The sequence below is a fragment of the Cyanistes caeruleus genome, chromosome 1 (assembly GCF_971803275.1).
Source record: "Cyanistes caeruleus chromosome 1, bCyaCae1.hap1.1, whole genome shotgun sequence".
Taxonomy (NCBI): Eukaryota; Metazoa; Chordata; class Aves; order Passeriformes; family Paridae; genus Cyanistes; species Cyanistes caeruleus.
This window is the reverse complement of record NC_141701.1, coordinates 34,275,624-34,300,034: the sequence shown is the minus strand read 5'-3', so window position 1 is coordinate 34,300,034 and position 24,411 is coordinate 34,275,624. Positions and strand designations below refer to the sequence as shown.

Sequence of the window (24,411 nt, the reverse complement as noted above, 5' to 3'; positions counted from 1 at the left end):
CGCTTGTCGGCCGGCTCCTCCGCGGCGGGCAGCGGTGGGGGCGGGGGTGTCCCCACCATGGCCGTGGCCCCCCGCGCAGCCCAGGTGAACGTAGGGGCGAGGATGAGTTTGAGGAGCTGCTTGGGCAGCGCCGGCACCCCTCGTCCTGTCCTGGCGCCCCGCAGCACGCGTGTGCCCTCGTGTCCCTCCTCCACGCCCCTCTGAGCGCCGGAGCTCCGCGCAGCCCTCCCTTCTCGGCTATCCCAAGGATGTGCCCCTCTTCTTCGCCCCGCCACGGACGCGCCGCCCTCAGCTTCGCACGATCCCGCGCGGGTCGTCAAACAGGTGCCCCTGCGCCCCCCCGCCCGCGGCCCGAGTCCCCGGGGCCGGCCCCGCGGCGCTGCCGCCTCGCTCCGGCGGCCGCGGGACAGCGGCCCGGCCCCGCCGTCCGGCCGCGGGGAGCCGCGGGCCGACCGCGCACCCGCCCTGCGCTGCGAGGGGAGGCGGCGCTTCCGAACACCCCCGGCTCCAGGGCGGCAGCGCTGAGCACCGAGCAGCGGGCACCGAGTGCCGCACGGCCCGCGGGCGAGCCCCGAGGCGCTGCCCCTCCGTGACCGGCCAGCGGTGAGGGACAGGTGGGTGCCTCCCATCGGCAAACACACCCTCTGGACCGGGATCTGGGAAAGAAGTCTGTCCTGCGGAAAGTCCGTGTCGATGGTGTTTTCTGAAATTTCTATCTGCAGGCACACACCGTGTTTTTGCTACAGATTTTCCGTTTTCTTTCAACGGTGCACTTGCAGGGATTTGTAGATGCACAGATGTGCATATTTTACTATTTCAGTGCATAAGCTGTGAATACTTAGAATTTGAAAGGGTACTAGAGTAATCGTGATTATTACCATTTTATCATCCTGTTTCGCATGCAGTTTTAAACATCAAAATGCACATATATTATGCACTGCACTCTGGCAGTATTATCACAAGGCACAAGTCTCCCTTTTTCAGTATTTAACTTGTTCTCAATAAAGCTTACTATGTATGAAATCTCTTTTATTCTGGTGTGCTGGATGCCTTGTCTTCAGTGTATATTTTGCCACCCCCCCATAAGAAAGGTTAAAATTTTGTTAGAAAATTGTTCATAAATGGTCTGTTTTTATATTTTTTGTGTGCATAGGCTGTTGAAATAGACTGTGTTGGTTCAGTGCTAGTGGTGTTAGATATTTTTATTTTACAATAAATAAAGCCCCGTTTGATGGAACAGTAACTGGGTACTAGGGAACAGCAGGTGATATTTCTAGTTAAGGAATTCATAAACATGAAAAAAATTGTGTGGTTCAATTTCTGACTAAAATTGTGTTCAGTCAGCTGTGTTGCTAGGTGTACCTATGTAACTGACTCTTGTTTATTTCAATGGAAATTCAGTGCTTTGGGGTTGTTCAAGAGTTAGTCCCTTGACAGCTCTCATTTTCTTCTAAATTTCCTTAACCCATTGGTTTACACATTAAAATTAAAGTGAACTACTTGACATTGCTGTTCTGAGTCAGTGTTTTAACCTAGTTTCTCCATAGTATAAGATGCTTATCTTCATTTGTATTCTTGTAGGATGTTTTAGTTATCAGTAGTGGAGAGAAAGATTGAGAAGTTGTATTTGTTTCAGCATTTAATGTATCACTACATATTTCACTAATCATTGTAATGTAGGAATTTCATTGTGATAGAAAGAATCTGTGAAAGGCTCTCTCCGTAACTGTGCAGGCTGTCTACAGGTTCTTAGTGCACTCCTGTATTCATGGAAGACTTTTTGGTGTGAAATCCACTTATGCCTGAACACTAGTGTCTGGTTTTAAGTTCTAGGGTTATGGCATTCCTGCAGTTGTTTACAGTTATTTTTATCCATTACACTGGGAGGAAGAAGATCATAATTCTTATCTCCTCTGCTTCCAGATTGGCCATTTAAAATCTACTTCCATATTTAATTTTTTGATGTACTTTTTGTTCTTGTAGTCCTTAGAAAAAGGAAGGCAGGTATTTGAAGTTGATGGGAATTGATTGAAGACTATGCATGGATGAATCTTTTACTCTATACTAGTATTCCTATTAGGTGTGCTTTGTGGTGTTTCAAGAATACCATGTGTTCACAGTTAGATATAGTCACTAACATGTCAGTTTTTTGTGTGTCTGAAAGTTGTGACACATTGCAAAAGGAGACCTGTGCTTCATTTTTCATCCAGGAACAGCTAGCATTTTCTTATATCACTTCTGGTTTGGATGCTAATTAACCATCACTTGTCATGGATGATAGACATCGTTTTTATTCAGGGATTACTAATTTTCTAATACCAACTCAGAACAGAGTGGACTCGGATCCAGTTTTCTCCAGTGTTATTTGCTGGGCAGGTTGAGATTGTATGTATGTATGCATGTGTTTTTTAATCTCAATATATGCTTTAAGTCAATATTTTAGTGAGTGCATGAAATCATACTGGGTAGCTAAGGGCAGTCACAGGAAAGAAGGACGTGGAGAGAGGACCTGTGAGCATTCTGAGATGAAGGCAGGGATAGCGATGCATAAACAGATTGTATTTCATACTTGCATAATGAATAATCAGTGATCAAGGGGACTTTACACCATTGATTTTAGACAATTACAGAGTCACAGAATGCTGATGGATGGAACAGTTGGCGATGTACTGAAGGTGAAGTACAATTCCCCTGCATTACAGTTAAGAGCAGTAGTTGCTCTTGCTAGTAGGTCATTGTGTTCCAGTTGCTTGCAGTTATCCAGGTTGTGTCTCTTTTCTCCATTCTGTCCTGTATTTGTGGCCTTCTGTTACAGTGGTTAGGGATTTTTTTACTTCATTAACCAGCAGTACCTACTTAAGAACATCTTTGCTGGAGTTTTGCGTTGTTTGACACTTGAATTATCTTCCTAATTTTTGTGAAAGAGAAATGCTGACACATGAGATGCAGGAAGACCTCTGCCTTGCTTAGAAGGTTGTTTCCTTCTCTATAAATAAAAGTTAGGAGTACCCTCCTGGAGAAAGAATTAGAGCTTAAGCTGACTCAGGAGGCATTGGTCTTCTACAGACTACCAGTACCTGTTAATACATACTAGAAAGCCCTTTCCACTCAGCTATGAATGGTTACTCAGCACGGATTCACTTGATTCCAAGCATTTTTACAAGGTAAATTCTTATTTATGGGTTAGAGGTGGGAAGGAAGGTGGGTGGGAATTACTGTGTACATCTGAGACTCTGTCAATTTTGAGATTTAAGTCAGGTTGCAAGAAACTTCGATGCTGCAGCCTCATTTTCCCTTTTGAATGTGGGTCCCCAAGTCATGGGTTTTCAAAACTGTTGCTTCTCTGCCATTTTGTCTTTCAGGTGCCCAAGATTTTTGCAGGTAAGATCCTTGTGAGCCTCTAACTCAGCTTCTAAATGCCCCAGGGCATACAGGTGTTGTTAGTGCTGACAATAAGGTCTTAAATTAACCCCTTATATTCTATGAGGTTGACAAGCATCCTTACCTTGTTCTGTATAGGCTATATGTTGTGGGTTTCTTTTCTTTTTCTTTAGCTTTTGAAAGCTTAGATATCTTTCTGTAAGAGATTGTTGGCATCTAAGAATACTGTGGTTAGACGAGTTTAGATTTGAGGAATGCCCTTTAGAAATGCCTCTTCCAGGATTTTTGTGGTAACACATACCATGGCACTACCTGTTTTTTTTTTAGATCTTTTTTTTCACGTTAACTTGGAATGTAACAAGAATTCTAAATATGAATTATTTCTGTGATGAAGCTTCACTGTTGTTTTTTTTAACATCTTTCTAAAATGTGAACAGGAGGTATGTGCCTAAAATTGGCTGGGACAGAGTATTCAGAATCAGCACCCACTCATTTCTGTCTGAGTGAAGTATTGACCCACTTTGCATTTCAAGCATCCAATCCAAGAAGTTCATTTTGTGTGCTAATAATCTCAATGAATAATCCTGCTGCCTGTATCCATACATCTATTTTTCTGTAAGACTCTATCTCTTTAGCATCCAGTTGTGTTCTCATTTGGGCAACCTGACAGTTAGTTTCTGTGGATTTGAAAGCTGGATCAGCACTCTTAAGAACAGATTGCAATAAATCTTCAAGAGCTCTGAGATAAATTTAGTATTTTGGATTTTTTTTTATTTCTAGAACTGCAGCTAAAAAGCATCCAGCAGGTACGTTGTTGTTATGCAAACCCAAGAACTGTAATTTCTTTGAGTTATAAAAGCCAAAATAACTCTTCTTAAAATAAACATGCCAAACCCCTGGTTACCTAAGAATTTTTTTCTCCAAGTAATGTGGTCTTAGAACTGTAATTTTTATTTCAAGCAACGTAAGGCTTTATAATACCACTGTTAGCCTTTTTTTGTTTAGCAGACATAATTATTGAAGCAAAGACAATGGGAAATTATTTTAAATCTGTGAAGGTTTTTCTTTCCCTAAGTGAAATAGCATTATTGGTATGTATTATGCAGTGGTGTCCATTATTTAAATAAAATAACTATGCTTTTCACTTAAAGGTTAGCCTGTTTGGTGGTGAACACTATCAATAGTGCATTTTAATGACTGACTTAGTCAAAGTTTGGGGATTAATTTTGGAGTTTTTGACTGTTTTCTGAAGCAATATTTACCCGTGGTTCTTAAATGTGCAAAGGGTAGACACTGTCAACTTGAATGATTAATTAACCAGTTCACAATTTCTCACAGTATAAAATTATGTTTAAAATATGTGTCAAAGAAATTGCAATATCTGCAATTTGAATGATAGAGATACCCTCAAAGAATTGTTTTGAGATTGCTCAGATATTTTATTTTATTTTGGTATTTTACTTAATGGGTTAGATTCTGTTGCTAGTGTGAAAGAATCTGTATTATGGATTACACAAATGTATTTAGTGAAGCATTTCATTTCAAGCAGCTAGATGGAGCCTTTGAAAGGCTGAGTTTTTCAGTACTTAGACATCACAAGGATCATTTTAGGCACTAACTTGAGTGACATTGTTTCAGTCTGGCAGTTCCTGTTGCAGGGAAGCCAGTATTAGCTGTTTTACAAAGGCTGTGTGGAAACCAGCAGTGATCTAGAAATGCTGCAGTCTTACACGGTAGGGGGTAGGGAATCACATTTAAGTTCTAATTTTTATTTTTGTTGGTGCCTGTTACTAGGGCATTATCGTAGCCTTAATGCGCACTACATGTGAATTAAAAGACCTGTTTACGGGGAATGTAAGGAAAAAGGAAATATGGTGTGGAGATCTTTTGCATTTTGCAGAATTCATCATATAGTTTCATAGTTGCTTTCTCTTTTAAGAGAGAGCAAGTGAAAGACCCTAATTAAAATTACAGACATGCCCTTTTCCATTAACAACCAGTTCCATAAGCAATGGCTTTATGCTCATTACTTGGCTTTTGTGATGACCAACAAGATGCAAATGTCAGAAATTTCCCTGTGGTTGAGGCAGTCATAATTCTACTCTCCTGTGTAATAGAATATTAAGAAAAAAATGTTCCTGAATGAGGAAAATAACATTGTCTTGCTACCTGACTAGTTAATCTCTCCACACTTAAAAGCAGTTGCATTTTTGTGATTCCTCTGGGAATTTGAACTCTGAAGTTAGTTGAAGACTTTAAAAGTATTTTTGAAAAGGACAGTGAAAGAGATCATAGATATAGGTATACATTCATGTGGCCAAGAACACAAATAGTAATCACATAAACCTTATTTCCATAATGGCAAAAATATTGCTTGCTTGAAATGGAAAAGTGGGCTCTCTTAATTGCTTTCTTAATTGCTTTTTTTAAAAAAAAAAATCTTTGGCAGCAGACACAGAAATAAATAAAAATCCAAGTAGTAGTTAAATGGGAAGAATTGCACCTAGAATACAGAAGAATAAAGTGAAAATATCATATCAGCATCCTTTTATTACATCAGCTTTAATGTTTTTGAACTCTCAAAATGACAATTACTTTGTTTTTGAGAGAGGGAGCAGAAGGCAAAGCAATCTTGCATCAAAAAATACCTGGGAAAGTGAGAAGTAGCTCTCAATTGAGTTGCTCTCACCATCATGTACCAGCAAAGCCTGGTTGCTGAATAGTAAGGTATAAGGCTAACAGAATTTTTTCTAGCAACCTGTTTAATAATTAATAAGTCTGGATCAAAATTAGCCCATTACTACTGGTCTTATTTCTTTTTGTTTTATCACATTATGATGTATCTTCAAAATTCCAGATTACATTAACAGTGTTGAAGTAAGTTCTTCAATTGTTTTGTTTCTTTTGTTTAATCCAGTCTTTTTGGTACAACAGATCAATATTAAGTGGCAAATATAAAGTAGAATACTTTGATGGTTTTAACTCAGCCTGTAATTTTCTCCAACATGTTCTTTGCTGTTACTTATCAATGCTTTTCCAAGTGGCTAGGTACTATCCATACTCCAGAGTCAGCACACTCTCAGCCTTCTGGTTTTTTAGGAGCTTATGGGAGGAAAGGGAGCAGCTAGTACTTCAACCAGCATTTCTGCCACATATGATGTGCTATTTTAATGTTCTGGAGCAAGTGGATTTCTTAGTTATCTGCTTTATCATGGCATTGACTAAAAAGAAGCACCTAGACAGACACCTGTTATTAGTGTTCCTTATTTTAAAAGTGTTACTTAGTAAATGGAAGCTAGAAATATAATATTTAAATTGAGTTAGAAACATAATGTTTGAGAGTATTTTAACATCATGTTCTTTTACAATTTGCCTCTTATTTGGAATATCTAATCAATATTCTTTTCTTTTTTTCCCAATGTCTTTTATTCTCACTTATGTCTTTCCATTTGCCTTATTTATGCAAATAAAGAAGTGGGGGAATAATTTCTCATTTTCAATTGTCTAATGAGTATTTGGGATTTTTTTGTACAGTGATTTTTAAAATACGTTTTAAAATCTGGCAATGTTTTTTTTTTTTTCAGGGAAAGCATGTGTGCTTTTGTATTAATAAAGAGGGATAGATACTTTCCTACCTCTAAGCTACAGGAGGTGGCTGGAATAATTTTTTATATTCACCAACTTTTGGAACAAACACTACCCAAACAAACACTTTAGTTCTGTAATTACTCAGACAAAAATGAGGTGTTATTTCCTCTATTAGGTCTCCCTTGCACAGATGCACACTTTTTCTCCTAAGAAATGTCATATGAGCTGTAAAGTATGACAGAAGGATAGGTTCTGTGTTAAGAGTCTTCTCTGCCTGAAACCATAAGATGTGGTTAAAAACCAGTGGAAGCAGGAACACTTTCAAGTACAATTGTTAGGAAACCCTTGGCCTCCTGACTAGGGCAGTGAGCTGTCTCACACATTACTAAAGGTGAGGAAAAGCAGCACACAGCTGATAGGAGAAACAAGGATTACAGATTTTCATCCTAGGACACAGGTAAAGAGCATGATCACTTGAAATGCACACCTATGCCTTTGCCAAGATAACCCAACATCCAGATCTGCTCTTAGAATAGAGGGTAATATCCTTTTAAAAAGCTTGCAACAAACATGTTTTTGATGGCCTTAACTTTTAAGTCAGGTCCTGTATGCTGTGTTGTGTCAGTTTTCCTTTGTCTTCACGGTTTCACTGAATACTTATTTTTAGTTCCATCTATAAATGTTCAGGCAGAATCGTTTGGCTGTAGTTATGATGCCCCTCTGGTTTTGCTTTTCTGTTGATTTGGGCAGTTTTCTTCCCTTATTCACATAAAATTCAAGTATTATCTTTGCCTTAAATGTGGAGTTTCCAGTGAAACACCTCAGATTTTGGTGTATGTGTAGTGTATATAGTACTATGAGGAGATGTGTTACAGTTATGAGAAATGCACATAAAAATGAAGAATGCGTATGCATTACCCATGATAAATAGAAGGCTTTTTACATTAGCCACGTCTTAAAAAATTTCTGTTCATACAGAAGGTGGAAACTTTAAATTGTGTATTTATGTGAAACATCCTTTCTCCTTCCTCATTTTCCAGCTCCCTGCAATATTCAATAAATTAAATCACTCTATTCTTAAACCATATTTCTCTATAGTGTCTGGTACAATATACTTATGGTACAATAGCTCTTTTGTTGGCTTTTGTAGGAGCTGTTTTCTGGGGCAGGAATTGTGAGAGTTTGGGTCTTTCAACTGCGTTGGAGCCTTTTTAATTGAATCTTTCCTCCTCTATGGTTTGTTTTACTCCAGACACTCTTGATGGTTTAGTATTCAGGACTATGGGCTATGAGGCTGATTTAATAGCCAGTTGCTGCAGGTCGTGTTCATCTTCATTTCTGACTGCGCATTCCTGCTGTCCTTGTTCCAGAACTGGTGGTTGTGTCATGTTACAGTTACCCAGTTTGGGAAGATGAAATAGAAGAAAATGAAATCTACAAAGAAGTGAAAATTGTTCAGTAGGCTGAGCTCAGTGGGTCACCATGAGTCTGATGAGGAATGTGGCATTGACTTGGGGGAGAAAATGTAGATGGCTTGAGGGTGAAGGGAGGGAGGGAAGAACAGGTGCTTTTCTCCAGTAGTAAGCTACTAGGTGGGCATAAGAGATCTGCAAAGCTTGTGTGCTTGTTAGCTTCATATGGGTCTTGTCTTTTAAAGGTGCAGTTTCCTATAGGTTGGGGGAATGTCATGAAGCCCAGTTGATTCTGTGAAGGAGCAGAAGAGGGAATTGAATAATTAGGGAGGATGGCTAAACAAATTAGGAAGAAACAGACGATATGAATGTACTGAATGTGAGAGTGAGAAAGGATAGGAAATGAGAGAGGGTGGGATGAAGATTAATGCTACATTTCCAGCATGTTCTTTTTCTTTTCTATTTTATTTTTATGATCTTAATCCCTACCATCAAATGGTTACCTGGAATCTGTACTTTTTTTTAAGGAAAGATTCTAGTGCTCATGGTTGCTAAGAGTATAACCAAAGAGAAATACAGGGAAAATGCAAGAAAATATAACTTATTATGTAAAGAGCATGTATGTTTTGCAGTGTTTGACTCACACCTCTAGTACTTGGTCTTACTTGATGCATTACTTCAGCATGGATTTGCCAGAGAATTAATTAAAGGTGTCCTTAGCACCACTATTAACACTGGCTTTTGTGCCATGAATTCCTTCATTAAGAAGGAGCTGCACTCCAATTTGACAGGTGTTTTGCCTCTGCTGACATTTGTATGAGTGGAGAGGTAAATGGATGATTGTGAAGTATTCCTCTGGTCAGGTATGTATATCAAAGAAAGGAATTCTGAGTGATCATAAGTTCCACATTCCTTTTGGTGCACTAGTGCAGAAAAGCTGCTCTGTGTTGTTGATAACAGAATTCATCCTAGAAGCCTAAATAAGTGGAAGCAGTCTCTTCTGGAGATATGAGAGATGGTTCATAGAACTGAAAAGAAAAGATAGTTTCAGCTGTAGGTGACTTTGAAAAGAACCTGTGGAAGCAATTATTCATAGGCCAGTTAGAAAGAGAAAAGGTTTATGATGCAGACTCTGTGATAGTTTTGTAGAGATGGAATTGGAGGCTTTTGTGTAGTTAAGGATATGTTTTCATTTGAAGGAGAAGAAAAGAGAGATGGCATAATTTCCATGACTGGGTGTACTGGGATTTCTCAGACTGAAATGTGTGTGTATGCTCTATGAAATGCATATAGACACTCTGAAACATTGGGACAGGTCTGAGAATCCCGTCTGTGCTGGACAGAGATCCCAAATAAATGCGGCAGGTGTTTGGGTTCCTCTTCAGACACATTGTGTTAATTGTACTTGTCCATTGCATTTGGGTATGACATGCTCAGTACTCCCAATGCAACCTGGATGTTCATCCTCTTAAGGATTCTGAAGAGTCTTGCCCTTACTAAGTAATGAGGAAAAAGCAGAGATATCCAGGGAAATGCAAGCTGAGGAGAAGACAAAGGTTTCCAGATGCGGAAATTCCTCTGGTGTGCCATATGAAACACCGCCCATAATTGCGCTGAGGACATAGTTTTGCATGAGGTAGAAACCCAAGTCAAAAAATTAAAAAAGGTGTTTCAGTGCTCCTCCTAAGTGTGTTCAGAATAATGCCATTAGATAGTGCCTGTAGTCCAATATAAAGTGTAAGACAGTGAAGCTCTTTGGAGATAAAGGCTGGATGTAGACTTAACAATAAGGAAGAGTGCAGAGAGATAAACACAAAAAGAATACTAAATTACTAGAGTAACAGATTTAATCTTGATTTCTTATTCTCTGAAGGAGGAATACCTGAAAGAAAAAGACAGCAGGGGAGAAAAAAAACAACTTATGTTTCCCTGTGATAATGGAAAAATGAAGTTGGCCAGAATGAAGATCCACTTAACATTTACTTAAACACTGAAAAAAAGTTAACTAGTAAGGAGAGGAAATAAAATCTATAGTAGTTAGGATACTAAAATGATAGTCAGTTACCTGGCTACAATTCCTACTTCTGCTGATGCTGTCCTGCTGCATTATCATGTATTATTTTGTGCTTGTGTTTCCCCTTCTTTTGTATTGTTTGCCTGCATAGAGCTGCAAACCCCTCTCACTCCTATGGTCTTCACATGGTTTAGGAGTTTTCACAGCAAGACCCTGAGCTCATTACGGGCTTTCAACTTTCTCTCTTTCTTTGTGCTGCCTCAGTGCCTGGTAGTGCTATTAATCCCATTAATTGGTGCCACAAAATCAAGAAAAAATTGATTTCTCCCTCCTTCTCTGCTGCTTAGTGTGGCAATACAGAGCAGTGACAAGTCTCAGGGCTGCAGTGCAGACCATGTGAGCATACTGTATTCCCACAGGGAGCCTTGCTGCAGTTGGTGAGACCCTGATTTACAAGAGGAAGGGCTTCACTCCTAACCAGGCAAATTTAGTATATTGTTAAATAAAGAGCAATCAAATCATCAGGAAGCTTTAACTGGGCAATTGCTGTCTGGGTTGGGAAGTTACTTTGCAGTCTTGGAAACAAACAAAAATGTACACCACTGATTCATAGACAGTGTTTTCTAAATAAAAAAGCATTAGAAAATCAGATTAATAATGCTTTGGCTGTTATTAAAAATAGCTCTACAGCTCCAAAACCCTATTATCATCTAAAATCACCTAGATTTCAACTTGTAGAAATAAAGTGATTTTCAGTTGCCTGAACCATTGCAGTCTTGATGGTAGAACTGTCTGATGAGAAATGATGGGCCTAACTCAAGTTCTAGGTAAAATTCAATTATCTGTCCTTAAGAATTACTGTTGCTACCCATAGAAAGTCTCCAGTTGTTAGTACAGCAGTACCTCTTTAAATGTCCACCTAAGGCTCTAGCTTTCATGTCCTTTAGTCCGAAGTAGACGTGCTTTAGTCCTTTGTTTGAAAACCTGAGCCAGAGGACAGTTCCTGGATGTTGCAGTCATGTCACTGTTAGACTGGTGAGGACATAGTGACTAAATCCATAGTGACAGTTTATATGGAGGAGATAGTCAAAGTGCAAATGACACTTTCAAGAAACACACCAGTTCTGTGTATGTGTTAAAGTTACCTTGTTTGGGCTAGAAAGTGACTTTAGTAAGTTGGTCTATATGATATAATTATTAGTACTCACAGGTTTTTATGTCTTGGAAATTTTTTTTTTTCTAATTTTTCTTTCAGGAAAAATATATTCATTAGTTTGTATTTTTGGTACACAGAGACTGATATTTTTTTTTTTTTTCTTATTTTGTAATTATGCTTTGCATTATATAAAAATGACTTTAATATTGCCATCACATGTATAGTTTAGCTAATCTGTAATTTACAGAGTGGAAAGTGAATCCAGTTTATGTAAGCTAGTATTTATTTAGCTGTCCCCATTATCTCAGACCTACTTTATTTGTGGGCATGATAGAAGTGTCAGCCTAAAGCCTGTGTAACCAATGCACTTGGCCTCAGAGGTCAAATAGTGGTGTCTGACATCCTCTTATTTCAGAGCCTTTTTTTTTTTTTTTAGCTTGATATTGACACAGTTCTCCATTTTCAACTGCTCTTCGGAGCTACTGTGAGTTCTTTGGCATTACTTCCTTAGGTGAGGTTTGTTTTAAGAATTTAGGCATGCAAGTTAGTTCTAATGAAACAAATAATCACCTTAGACCACTCTTCTGTTAAACATGTGCCTGGGTGTAATCCATGATATATCTACTGTATGTGATTAATGAAGTTTGGTGTTTTTCCTCATACAGTTCAACTGTATTCACTTCTGCTCATCAGTTGTCTTTTGCTGAAGAATGCTTTTCTGCACATGATTATAGAACAACTTTCCTCTAAGGATTTCTGTGCAGAAGTTGTATGGGGATATGTACTTGTGCACTTGTTAAAGCTATATATATATATGTGTGTGTGTATATATATGTATATATGTATATATGTGTGTGTGTATATATATATATATTTGGGTGTGTTTTTTGTTTTGGTTTGGTTTTTGTTTGTTTTTTTTGCTTTGTGCCTTTAGTAGCCAAAACTTTGTATAAAAGAGCATTCAAGTAACAGTTACACACAGGATGTTGCAGCTGTGTCTAGGCACAGGGAATTGATTTTTGGTTGTGGAAATAAGTTAATGCAGTACTGTGCTGATACACATGTTTAGAATGATTTTTTTACATTACTTACTGCTGGATTAAAATAAAATGTTTAGCTTTGTTCTTAAATGAACAAAGCTAAATATTATTTAGATATCTGTGCTGCTCTGATTATGACTACTGAATTATGCCTGACATTTTGTTTTTCCATGCCTTCTGGGGAATATGGTTGTGTCTTTTTTCTGGGTACATTTCAAGATGTTCAAACAGAATGCAAAATATTATCTTTCCTATATGAAGCTAAATCAATTGTCTGCTGCAAATCTCTATTGTCTTCATATTGTATTTTCATTTTCTGGCTGTAGCGAGGCAAAGGTACCCTATTGTGACAGAAATTGTCCGGACATGTTGCAAAAGAGACTTGCCTGATGAGTTTTGAGTCTTATTCCAAGGCAGCACACAGCCAGTAAATGAGGGTGAACAAGTAAATCTGTGGAGAGGATCTTGGACCATGCATTTTCAGCAGGGTAGTCTTGATGCCTGCTTTGCGAGCGTAGGTTTTCTGTCATAGGAGTAGCCAGCTGGGCAGTGTGGTGCTCATCTTCAGCAGGTAGTGTCATCTCATGGGCTCAGACCTCAGCCTTGCCCGGTGTGTGTGTTTTGAAACCCTGACCCTGAAGGGCCTGATTTCTGGGAGAATCCCGGACCGCAGCCTGGGAGTGCTTCCTCAAGTTGCAGCCATTTTTAGATGGAGACGGGCAGTGACTTCAATTTCTTAGGGCTGAGGCAGAGCAATGAACCTGGTAGTGCCAGTGGGAAGCAGCTTGGGAACCCAGAGAAGTGGCTGGAGACATGTAGAACACGGGTACCTCAGCAGTCAGTGTTGTTTTCTTTTCCATGTAATTTTGCTGCTCTGTCTCTCCTACCTGATTCTTCACAGTTCATATTGTGTTCTAAACCTGTATACTTCAAGCCTGCTGCACTGTTTAGGTCAAAATGGACACCTGTATGTCTTTTTCCCTATGTGTTTCTAATCTTCAATTTTTATTTTTCTTTTAGTCTGACTATGATTGGATCATCATTCTCAGAATTTTTTATGCCTTAAGTAGAATAAATATCTATTTTAATTTGACTTGAAATAAAGAGATAATCTATGAAGGCAGAGAATGTTAGAAATCTATCAGAACTTTGCGAACAATGTTAAGAGAAAAAAAATCATTGAAGCATTTTCTTTGTTATCTTGGTTGCTGATGAAGAAAATCTTAGAGGTAGTTTTGGCTTAACTGATGTATGATAAAAATCCATATGGAAGCTATCAGAGGTGGATTTTGTTTCCAGTTGAACTGGATAAATTAAGGTGTCTTCCTGGCTGGGGCTGAAGATAGGCTCAGGTACACTGATATCTTTTAAAAATGAAATAGTTCCAAATATCATGTAGTAACATTAAATAGATGATAGTACACAAAATGGGGGAAGATCTCTAAAATATAAAAACAAATCAGTCAATATTTATTTTCTATTAGTTAACATGGTTATTTAGATATTTACTAGAATATTATTAATGCATTTATAATCAAGTTTTGTTACATCTGTGGACTGATGGCTTCTGCATGGCAAAATATTCTTGTGTTCTTGTATTTAAAGAGACCAATTCTTTCATTCCAATTTCATTGTGGGTTTTGCTTTTCTTTTTTTTCAAATAGCAAAGTTCAAGTGTGTTAATTAAGCAAAAGCTTCATCTATATGTAAGTGGACATGGGTTGAAATAACTTAATGTAAAAGTGTTACTTGTAATAGTAAAAAGATTTTCCAGTTACATTTAGAGGAGCGCTGAGTATAAGCAGTGTGGAACCAAAGTGAACATGACTAAGTGTTCTCAGAAGCATTTGGGAGCTTGCAGAATGTCTGCAGTGGTTCTCCTGACACCATACTGCACATCTTGTGCTACCTGTGACAGGCAACTCAGTTAGACCTCTCCTGTGGGGGGTGAAAGTAAGATACAAGTAGTTTTAAGTCAATCAAGCAACATCTTACATGTGAAACAACCTCTTTGTCTTCTTCAAATGCTATATAAAAAGCACTTGTTAGTATTATTTAAGGAGTTCTGGAAACAATTGCAGTATATAAATTTTACAAATATAAAAAAACCTCTTTTTATTTTGCTGGGGTGAAAATTTCTTTCCAGATTTTTCCATGGCAATAAATTCTGACCTTTCCAGTTCAGAAATCTCTGATGTATTGTTGCATATTAAAGATTAGGTCTATTTAAAAAGCTGATTACAACATTGGTATGAACTCTTATGAGACCAAGTTAATCTCTGACAGGTAAATAACAGGAAATTAAGATGTGTATCTGAATAGATACTAATCTATTCAAAGTGTATGAATAAAGCTTGTAATTATACTGCATATTGCTTGTAGTTGTTTAGTTGCTGTACTAAAGGAACTTTTCCAAATGACAGGATTTAATTTCTAACAGTCAGGGAGCATAAGTTAACTTCGTTGACATTTGTTTAGTGAACATTACTGGAGCAAAATTAGGGTTAATTTCTTTAGGCAGCTGAAGTCCAGGTAATTAAATCTGTGTTAGAACCTCCCCACCCTGGATTCTGGTAACTCACATTCCCCATTTTGTGTCACTGTAATTGCTGGTTATTATTTGAAATTCCATGTGAATAGTTTAAAAATGCTTGGTCAAGAGTAGAAAAAATATAAAATCAATTTTTATAATAATTTTGAGGCATAGGAGTTACACAATGTTTAATAACTTTGGCTATACACACTGGACAGTAGAATGTTTTAGAACATCATCTCACATTTATCTTTCTGTATACCTTGATTAAATCTAATTGTGTAGTAATGCAGAGTTACTGGGGGAGTGTTTGGGAAGAGAAAGAAAAGCACCTGGGAAGTGCAGTGGTTGCTGCACAAATTTTTAAAACGTGTATTATCAAAGTTTTAAATGGGATGCAATTGAAAGGATTTCCATCAATCTTCAAAACATTAATTTACTTCTTTTTTTTTTTTTGGTAGGCTTCCAGAAAGAAGGAAGGGAGTGTTTGTAATTCTACAGTCACAGAGCAGCGGTCTAATTCATCAAGGCATTTTAAGCATGCCCATGGCTTTGTAATTATTTATTTCTCAGGAATAAAAAATATCTTAGCCTTAGGGCTTTGCTGAGTCAACTCCTTAATTGTTTTTTTTCATATATGGCTCTTTCCTGATCACCATTTATAAAACTTTAATAACCCTTTCTACAGTGGTACTGTACTGGGTCTGATAGGGACTGGATTTTCTTCACAGGAAGCCTGTATGTTGGTGCTTTTCAGATTTGTGACTGAAACAGTGTTGGTACACTGGTCTTCTAGCTGTTGCTTAGCAGTGATTGAGCACAGGCTTTCTCTGTTTCCTCTTGCCCACCAACAAGCAGGCCCAGGATGGGGACAGGCTGGGAGGGGACACAGCTGGAATAGCTGACCCAGCTGGGCAAAGAGATATTCCTTACCTTATAATGTCATGCTCAGCAATTAAACCTGGGAGTAAATTTTCTGAAATAACTGTTGATTGCAAATTGGTAAGGCAGTGGGAGGTGGTGAGTGATTGCCTTGGTATCACTTGTTCTTTGATTTATTTTTTTTTCTTTTCTCTTTCCTGTGGTTATTAAGCTGTCTTTATCTTGACCCATGATTTTTTCTTGGTTTTGCTCTTATTTTTTCCCCATCCCACTGAGGGTGGGAATGAATAAGTGGCTGGTGCATGCTTAGCTGCTGGTTGGGGTCAGCTTACCACAGGTAGCCACAAAAATACCTTCTACTTTAGTTTCTTGAATTACCCTTCCTCAAAAAAAAAATCCTGTCAAACAGGTTGAAGCTAAGTCAGTGAAGCTTAAACTGGAAATATGATGAGATTTTTTTTTAACAGTTGCAGTAATGAGTCATTGCACATGGTGGAACTTAGACCTTGAAATTGAAATAAGATTACTTCAGCTGATCAGAGGAAGATCGGCTCCCACCTATTGAATTAGCTTGTAGGTAAGGCAGTGATGTGCAGTCAATGTTGTTTTATGGCTGTAATTTAAGCCAGGTTGTAATAGTCTTTCCTAGTCTTTATCTATGAGTATTTATTTTGATGTAAATCCTACAGACCTTTCAGAGAAAAAGCAGTTTTCATTTTCTTTGGCTGAACTGTGAAGTGCATGCCTTGAGGGAAGAATTTCAGAGGTTGATAGAGTGGATGGAAACTGAGGAAGGCTGCTGAATTATGCTTCAGGGAAACCTTACAGTGTTTCTGCAATAACATGAACTACTCTCATTTGATAAATCCTTGCTGTGTTCAGATAATGATATGGTAGGCATAATTCCACAAGTGTGAGATTGTCATGCAGAGATACGGGATTGCAGAAAGAACTATAAGCTATCATAAGAAATCTTCGTGATTTGAAAACTAAACTATGGGAGAAAACATGATAACTGTTGTCATGGTTAGCATCTCTGTGAGCATGTCTTTAGTCTTTTCTTCTTCTCCTGAGAATTATTTAATGCTTTAGAATAACCTAGGAGCAGTGACTTCTCTCTTGATAGCATTCTTGGAATGCTTGAATGGGAGAAAGGAAGTATTTCAATAAAGCCACAAACTGGTGTTTGAAGCTATTTTGTGAATTCAGGAGTGGTAAAATAGATTCGGGACAATGATATTTGAAATACTAAGATTAGGATAGGAAAAAGCCTCAAAGGATAAATAAGTGAAAAGATGCAGCAAGAGATTCAGATAGATATTGCATGTTATAATCTGTGTGATTATACTGAATTTTGATAAAGTGTCATGAACTTATTCAGTGAAACTTTGAAATTGTCCACCAGGTCCCATTCATTCCTAAGTAAGAACAATGATGCATATTTTATTAAGTATTACAAGCATGAGTTGGAATTATTCAAGATAGAGCTAGTTCATCCAAGTCAGGAAACTTGAAGTGAAGGATATATAGTGGAACGAGTCTATTGTTTCCATTCTACACTCCAGAGTACCCCTAAAAAAATGGTTAGTAACATAGCCCCCAAAATTAGTCTTTTCTTATTGAATTGGTACAGATATTTAGTAGATGAACACTTAAGAAAGATAGCTATTCAGTGTTTGTTTTCATACTTCCTCCTGTTATTCTCGTTCTATGAAATGTTCATTGCAGACTCTTAATTTAGGCAATAAGAATAATATTAAAATAAACTTTTAAAAAAAATATTTATTGTTGTTTCCTTGCTTTGTTACTGCAGTAATCAAAATGGAATTCTAACAGAAAAGTCTCAGTCATTAAAAAGTTTCTTAAACCTATTCTTCCACAAGTTTTCTCTCAATTTTATACCTACTTTGTTCATTTACAGCCTGTATGAAGGGGTTAGCAAGTCTAAATTTAGATATCTAAGTATCCAAGCTTCACTGTAGCCAATGCATGTATCTCCAATAAGTCAGTGGAGCCAGGAGAGCAATTCTTATCCTAAGTGGACATACTCTGGCTGGTCACCTGGGAAACACCTAGCCTCTCATGACTTCTTTATTGACAAAGTCACTGCTGACATAGCTGTGAAGACTTGCTGTATTTAACTTAATTTAATTTAATTCATGAAAAAAAGAGTGTAACACAGCCAGAATCTGTGCATGCTGTGCCATAATCTATGAAAGTCTGTACAGTTAAAATGTGATTGCTGTGTAGTTACTGTTACCAATTACCAGGGCAAGATAGAATGTCTCTTAATTAACTTAATAACCTGATAGGTACATTTAGACAGGGCTAATTAGGACTTTCTTGTAATTGGGCCTATGATTAATAGACTGTGAAGACTGTTCCATTTGTATTAAATGCATGGACACTTACAAGAAAATTAAAATTTGAGCCTTCATTGAATAACTAATAGAGGACTTCAGGACAGCACAATAGTGAAAGATACAAAGAATTCTTTATAAATTATTATTTGTAAATTCTGTATATTTCTTATAAATAATTAACATATTAAACTACTACTTTAGACCTGGTATTTTTTTCAAGATCTTTTACAGCCTCATTACACGTGCATGAATCTCTGTTGGAAATATCCACAAATGAATTTTTAAGTGTTTTTTTTTTAAAGAGTCTAAGTAACATAGTTCAATAAAACTAGTGAATGTAGAAGCATATGAAGATACCTTTACAGGGCATGAAGAAAGAAGAACTGATTTGTGTAGTGCAAGGTAAAATCCTTGAAGCAGTTAAATGAAAGAGCTTATATCACTTTGCTGTTCTTTCTCATTCTGCCTTCAGACAAGGCAGAGCCTAATTTGGGGCAATACAATTGGGAAACAGCAGAAACTGATGTATTCATCTGAGTGCTCTAGTCTGTAGTAACCATGGAAGTTTCCTTTGGCCCCTTTTCTGTGCTCCAGTGTGTCTTGAGGGTGCACAGGGAATTCATAATTACTGACTTCTGAACGGCCTCTTCAGTTGTTACACAGCTGGGAGGAAGAGACTGTGTGGAGTCCACTGATAGAAAAGACAAAAGGACATAGAGTGAAAGGAAGACATACCAGTAGAAAGAAGATAGGAGGAGAGAGATTATGAGTAGTGAACAGTTTATTTGGCAGCATGGAGACCAAATCTGCCATGGCTTTTTATTTGTTGTTATAAAGCACATTGTGCACAAAAGACTTGCCTTATTTGAGTTTTAGAAAACTTAGAAATTTGAGCTAGAAATGTGGAAAGCATAATTAATATTTTTAAGAGATTTGTCTTTATGTATCCTGCATTTATGTTTTTATGAAGAGTTGAAACTTACCTGATGATTTTTTCATGAAAAAATGAATCTCAGTTTCAGTGATCTTGTGCTGCTAATGCAGAGGCGTCTTCAGTGAGACTAGTTGGTCTTTTCCCTTTTCTTTTTCTTGTGAAACCTTGCCTACTTAGCACACTGTGAGTCAGATCAGACTGCTGCTCACCAAAAAGGAATTTTATTTTTGTACCTTGTATGCTTCAGTTTTTCTTATTTAATGCATTCACTTTTGTCATCTTTTTTTTTAAAAAAAAGACATTTCAAATGTGTGAAAGTATATTTAGAGTGCCATGTAGTATGTTATTCCTACTGTCTATTAAGATGTCACCTGAGCAACAGATGAGATCATCAAATAAGCTTTGGATCATTGAATCAGAAATTTAAATTAGTTAGTTTTGCTAGAGAATGGTGCTAGAATGAGAATACCCTTTAGATGACATTCCTAATCTGTAATATCTTTTCACCTCCAGAGAAATGTCTGTGTGAGTGCTCACTTTGTACAGTTAATGTTGGTGTGAAGCTTTGTGCTTTTTTTTTGTTGGGTGGCTTGGGTTTGGTTTTATTTTATTTTTTTTTGCCCCTCAAGCCCTTCCACCTGATGGCACAGCCAAGCAACTGAACACAGGCAGCTAGCATATTTCCATGTAATTGCCAATTTGTTTGGGATGACAAAAGTCATGAGCTTGAAGAGCAGAGGTTGAGAGCTGAGCAGATGGAGTTGTGTCCCTTGATGAACTGGGTATCAGAAACTGGTAGTAGGAAAAAGGCAGTGAGTGTCATGGAGCTGTGATCATATTTCTGGGACGTCTCTGATAGTGTGTGAGGCAGAAGGATATGGGAGAGAGATAACACCTTCAGCATGTGAATTTACACAAAGTATACATCTGAAGCTATTGTTATTGGAGTGGCGGTGTTCTTTGCCCTTTGTCCACAGTTCAGGAACTCCATGGAAAGTGGTAAATTCGAGACCGCTTCCAAACTGTGCTTGAAGCAGCTTGAGAAGCAGATTCCTAAAAATTATTTTTTTTCAGGATTTGCAGTGGAATACTTGTAGCAAAGTGCTTTGTCTTCCTTAAATGGTCAATTTTGTAACCTGAGTTGCCTTTATGTTAATTTTAAGTTGCCATTTTCTTTTAATGACACTCTGCGGGTGCTTGTGGCAAATTAAGTTTGAGGCTTATTACACAAATAAGTATTTTTTTTCTGAACTTCACACTCTTCAGTTTATGAGGATTTCAACAATGTTAAATATTTTTGCTATTTTTTTTTTACTTTAGGTATACAGGATTGGTACAACACATTTGTTATTCCAGATAAAAGTAGCCTCTCTCTATAGTTCTTTTAAATTTTCTAACTGCTGTCTCAGGATAGGATGATTATTATCTGAGACAGCACAGACCTCTATATCACTCAGGTCTTATTATCAGTATAACAGTAGGTACAAAAAGTGGTCCTTTTTAATAGGATCTAATTACACATCACCTTGATCTTTAGGTTTATTGCTACATCTCAGAAGAGGTAAGGAATCCTGTAATCAGTTTTATTAGATATGTCTCTTTTACTTAAAGACAATTTCTTCCTGCTACAGGCAACTCAGTTATGGCAACAATCAAAAATTTCTCTTATATTGATATGCAGCCATTCTAAAATTTCTCTTTTTTCTGTATTACCTTTTTCAATATTATGTTAATATCGCAATGTATCTTAAGAAAAAAAAATTCAAACTGTGATTCTGAGAAATTATTTAAATTTCTTGGTAACAAAAGCTTGGTAACAAGTAACAGTAACAGATCGGCACTTTTCCTTTGGTAATAGAATCCTCTGCAGTGGAATTACTACAGCTATTGTGGTCCATTATAAGCATTAGATTACAACTTTCCATTGTCACTAATTCTGCATTTTGGCAGGGAAAAGAATAAAAATTTGCTGTTAGTGTTGCCAAGCAACTAAAATATGAATTACTCCAATTTCTGAATTTTTATTGTATGATGTATATCAGAGGGTTTCTTGTACCTTGGTAAGAGGCAGTCTAGATGAAGTTAGACTCCATAGCTTCAACAATTATAAGATTAGTAAGTAGCTTAATTTCTCCCTATGGAGTTCCAGTTCAAAACCAAGCACACAGGGTTTTTCATTTCACTGTGGATAAGTATCAAAAATTACATCGGAGAAGATTGTGTCTTCACAAGCCATATTTGGCATATTTTTTCCATTTTGTGGACAAAGAGAACTTGCTGTGCCTTAATAATCCTGTGTGCAATTATTAATGTTTACTTCTATTTGATATACTTCCTCTGAAGTATCTTTTCCCAACACACTTAACTGATGGTAATGCTAAGTAACTACTGACATTTGAAAAATTTTTTATTCAATGAAAGTGTGTGGAAAAGATGAAGCGGGGATAGACTGAAGTGTGTATAAATTGTGTTAAGGTTTATGCTTGGGGATAGGTGAAGAGAGAATATATGCTCTGAATAATTTAGTTGTTTTGGGAGGGGTTTTTTTGTTTGTTTTTTTGTTTGTTGTTATTTTGTTCTCATTTTGCTGTACATTCCTGTAGTTTTTTATTCTGTGGAGCTTTTTTCATTTTGCAGCAGTAGCCACAGATCTTCTGTAGAACTACATGGGTTTCAGGGTCACCTCACCTGCCCTGAGTCATTAATTTCCTCTCAGAGCACAAGTGCAGAGCAGAGCCATAGCTTCTTTCTGGATTCCTAATGTGTTATATGCCTTGGAATCCAGAAAGAACCCCAGCAGCAATAATGGTGTTTCTTTTTCTGCAGACCTGCACAGCCAAGGTGCAGACCAGCAACTGGATAATACCAATGGGTGGCATAGAAGACACTTTTCTGTTGACATTGGCTTTGTATGTGTGTCTGCAAAAGTGTAATAAAAAATTTGTTTATTTCTACTATAGTACCTTTGAGGACTTGCTTTAAAACTATCTACCTGTTTGATCAGACATTGGCGTTCCCAGATATGAATGCATATTTGAACCAGACAATTGATCTAGTCTAGATGAGATGAAAAAATCTCAAACTTTTCTGACACTCCAGTTTCCAATAAGAAACTTGGGTGTATTGGTCAGAGAAGAGCTACTTGCAGCTCTGAAGAGGTGCTGGTTCTGAGTGGATAAATGGACAGTATTATTGTTTGGGGTAAATACGAACAGGTAGTAGAGTTTGGCTTTTTTAACGTATGTTCCAGTGGATAAGAGCCTGTATAGGCTGAGAACACTTCACATACAAACACCTTGTAGGACAGAGCTAGCAGTAGTTTGAGGAGGTTGATGTTCCAGCTGTTTTCTTCAAATTTGAAAACAAATCTTTATATTTCATTATAAATGCTTGTTTTCTTTTGGTATTTACAGGATTAGTTTAGGTGCAATATCTCACTAATTTTTTGTTTTGGTTTAATTTTCTAAAGGAGCTGATGACCAAGCTGATAACAGAGACACCTGACCAGCCAATCCCATTTCTAATTGATCATCTTCAGTCCAAGCAGGGAAACCGTGGTCAGCTTCAGAGGACATTGTCTGGATCTGCTGCCCTCTGGGCAGAGAGTGAAACGTCAGGTATGTTCTGTGTGCTGGAAGGGCTGGTCTCCAGTATAATGTTGCCACATTTATGTCCATGATTTCCTGGATGCACATGTACCTACTGAACAGGTACTGCTTTATGGTTTTGAGCATGGAGAATAAATTCTGTTTGTCCAGCAGATATTAGAATTTTGATATACATTGCTGTCTGTCAGCTCAGCCTATGTATATATCATGGGAGTATAGATGAGGATTATATAGATCATAGTTACAGATCAGAATTATAGCATGGAAACAGTCCCAGTCTCAATGAGAGAGATTCCCTTGCTGTCCTTTTCCTTTGTTTTCCTTTTCCCTCCCATGGTGTATTTGTGCCTGAGATTAACCTCTATTGAGGTATTTTTTTCAATAATACATATTTTTATATACCTATAAATATATACCAACCCTTAATGAGAAAATGCTATACTCCTTTATAAACTCGTGAATAATTTATGATTGTAAATCTTCAGAAACATTAAAAAAATCTTCTGAAATAGTATCTGCTCTGATTGTAATGTAGAAGTCTTGGTTTTCTTATTCTGGTACTAGCTGCTCTTACAATATTAGCTTTGTGTTTACAAATTGGCTAATGATTTGTTTCAGACTATAGAGCTTAAATAGTTGCTGATAGCCAAAATGTTAATTTACTGAAAAATCAATTGTTTATATCAAGTACACAGTTTTAACATAGGAAGTAAAACATGTACGTAACATGGACCTTAAGGACTTTTTCATAACAAAAAATAGACTTTTATGGATTAAAAACATAATAATTTCTAAGTTTTGATACTTAAAAAGTGGAATAAACAAAATTAATACAAAAGAAATCAGAAATAAGAGGGGAGAAAAAAGACCTGTCTGTAATTTGGATTGATATACCTTGGGGTTTTTTTTTGATTAATTATTTGTTAAGTCTTTGAAAAATGATCCTACAAATGTTATGATTATCTAACTTGATTCTTTTAACAGAAAATAAAGGAGCAAGAAGAGATTTTAGAAGTTATGATAAGCCTTGGCAGGTAAATGCAAAAAAGCCTAAAAAGTCAAAGAGCGACCTTGCTGTGTCCAACATTTCTCCACCATCACCGGAGTCCAAGTCATGTAAGAAAGTTTCACTACATTAGTAATTTGTGCATAGTTTCTAACCTGTGGTCTGTTTTTCGTTTGGCTAAGGTTTAAAATGGAAAGCAAACTGTGAGCAGATGAAATGTCTATATATATGTGTGTTAGAAGAGTTTGATTCTTGCCTTAATCTCACTTGAATTATGAATATTTTATAATGTCCTCTGTTGTCATCCGTAGATAGAAAAGAATTCTAGATAGATTGATTAAAAACCAGACTAATATATGGGTGTCATGCACTAACTGTTTTGTGTTTGGATACTTATTATAGTTTGATGTTTTAGTTTGCATTGCCATTTTGCACATGTAAAATCTGTTCTGTTGATATTGGTCCTAATAGATTTTTTGTGTGTGTCAGGCAAT

At 37.2% G+C, this 24,411-nt stretch overlaps 1 protein-coding gene across 14 annotated transcripts in view; it reads left to right on the top strand.

The window, feature by feature from the left end:
• C1H8orf34 (chromosome 1 C8orf34 homolog) overlaps nucleotides 1-24,411 on the top strand; it is a 222,892-nt gene that overhangs the window by 673 nt on the left and 197,808 nt on the right. For 13 of the 14 annotated variants that reach the window (XR_015285841.1, XR_015285846.1, XR_015285843.1 and 10 more), the window contains exons 2-3: nucleotides 22,773-22,920; nucleotides 23,896-24,027. Coding sequence is in view for 7 of the 14 variants with exons in the window: in XM_086885697.1 (XP_086741823.1) it covers nucleotides 22,773-22,920; nucleotides 23,896-24,027 (280 nt within the window). In the remaining 7 variants the exon portion in view is untranslated. Of the gene's footprint in view, nucleotides 1-16,473; nucleotides 16,584-22,772; nucleotides 22,921-23,895; nucleotides 24,028-24,411 lie in introns of those variants that run through there. The other variant, XR_015285844.1, reaches the window with a different exon arrangement.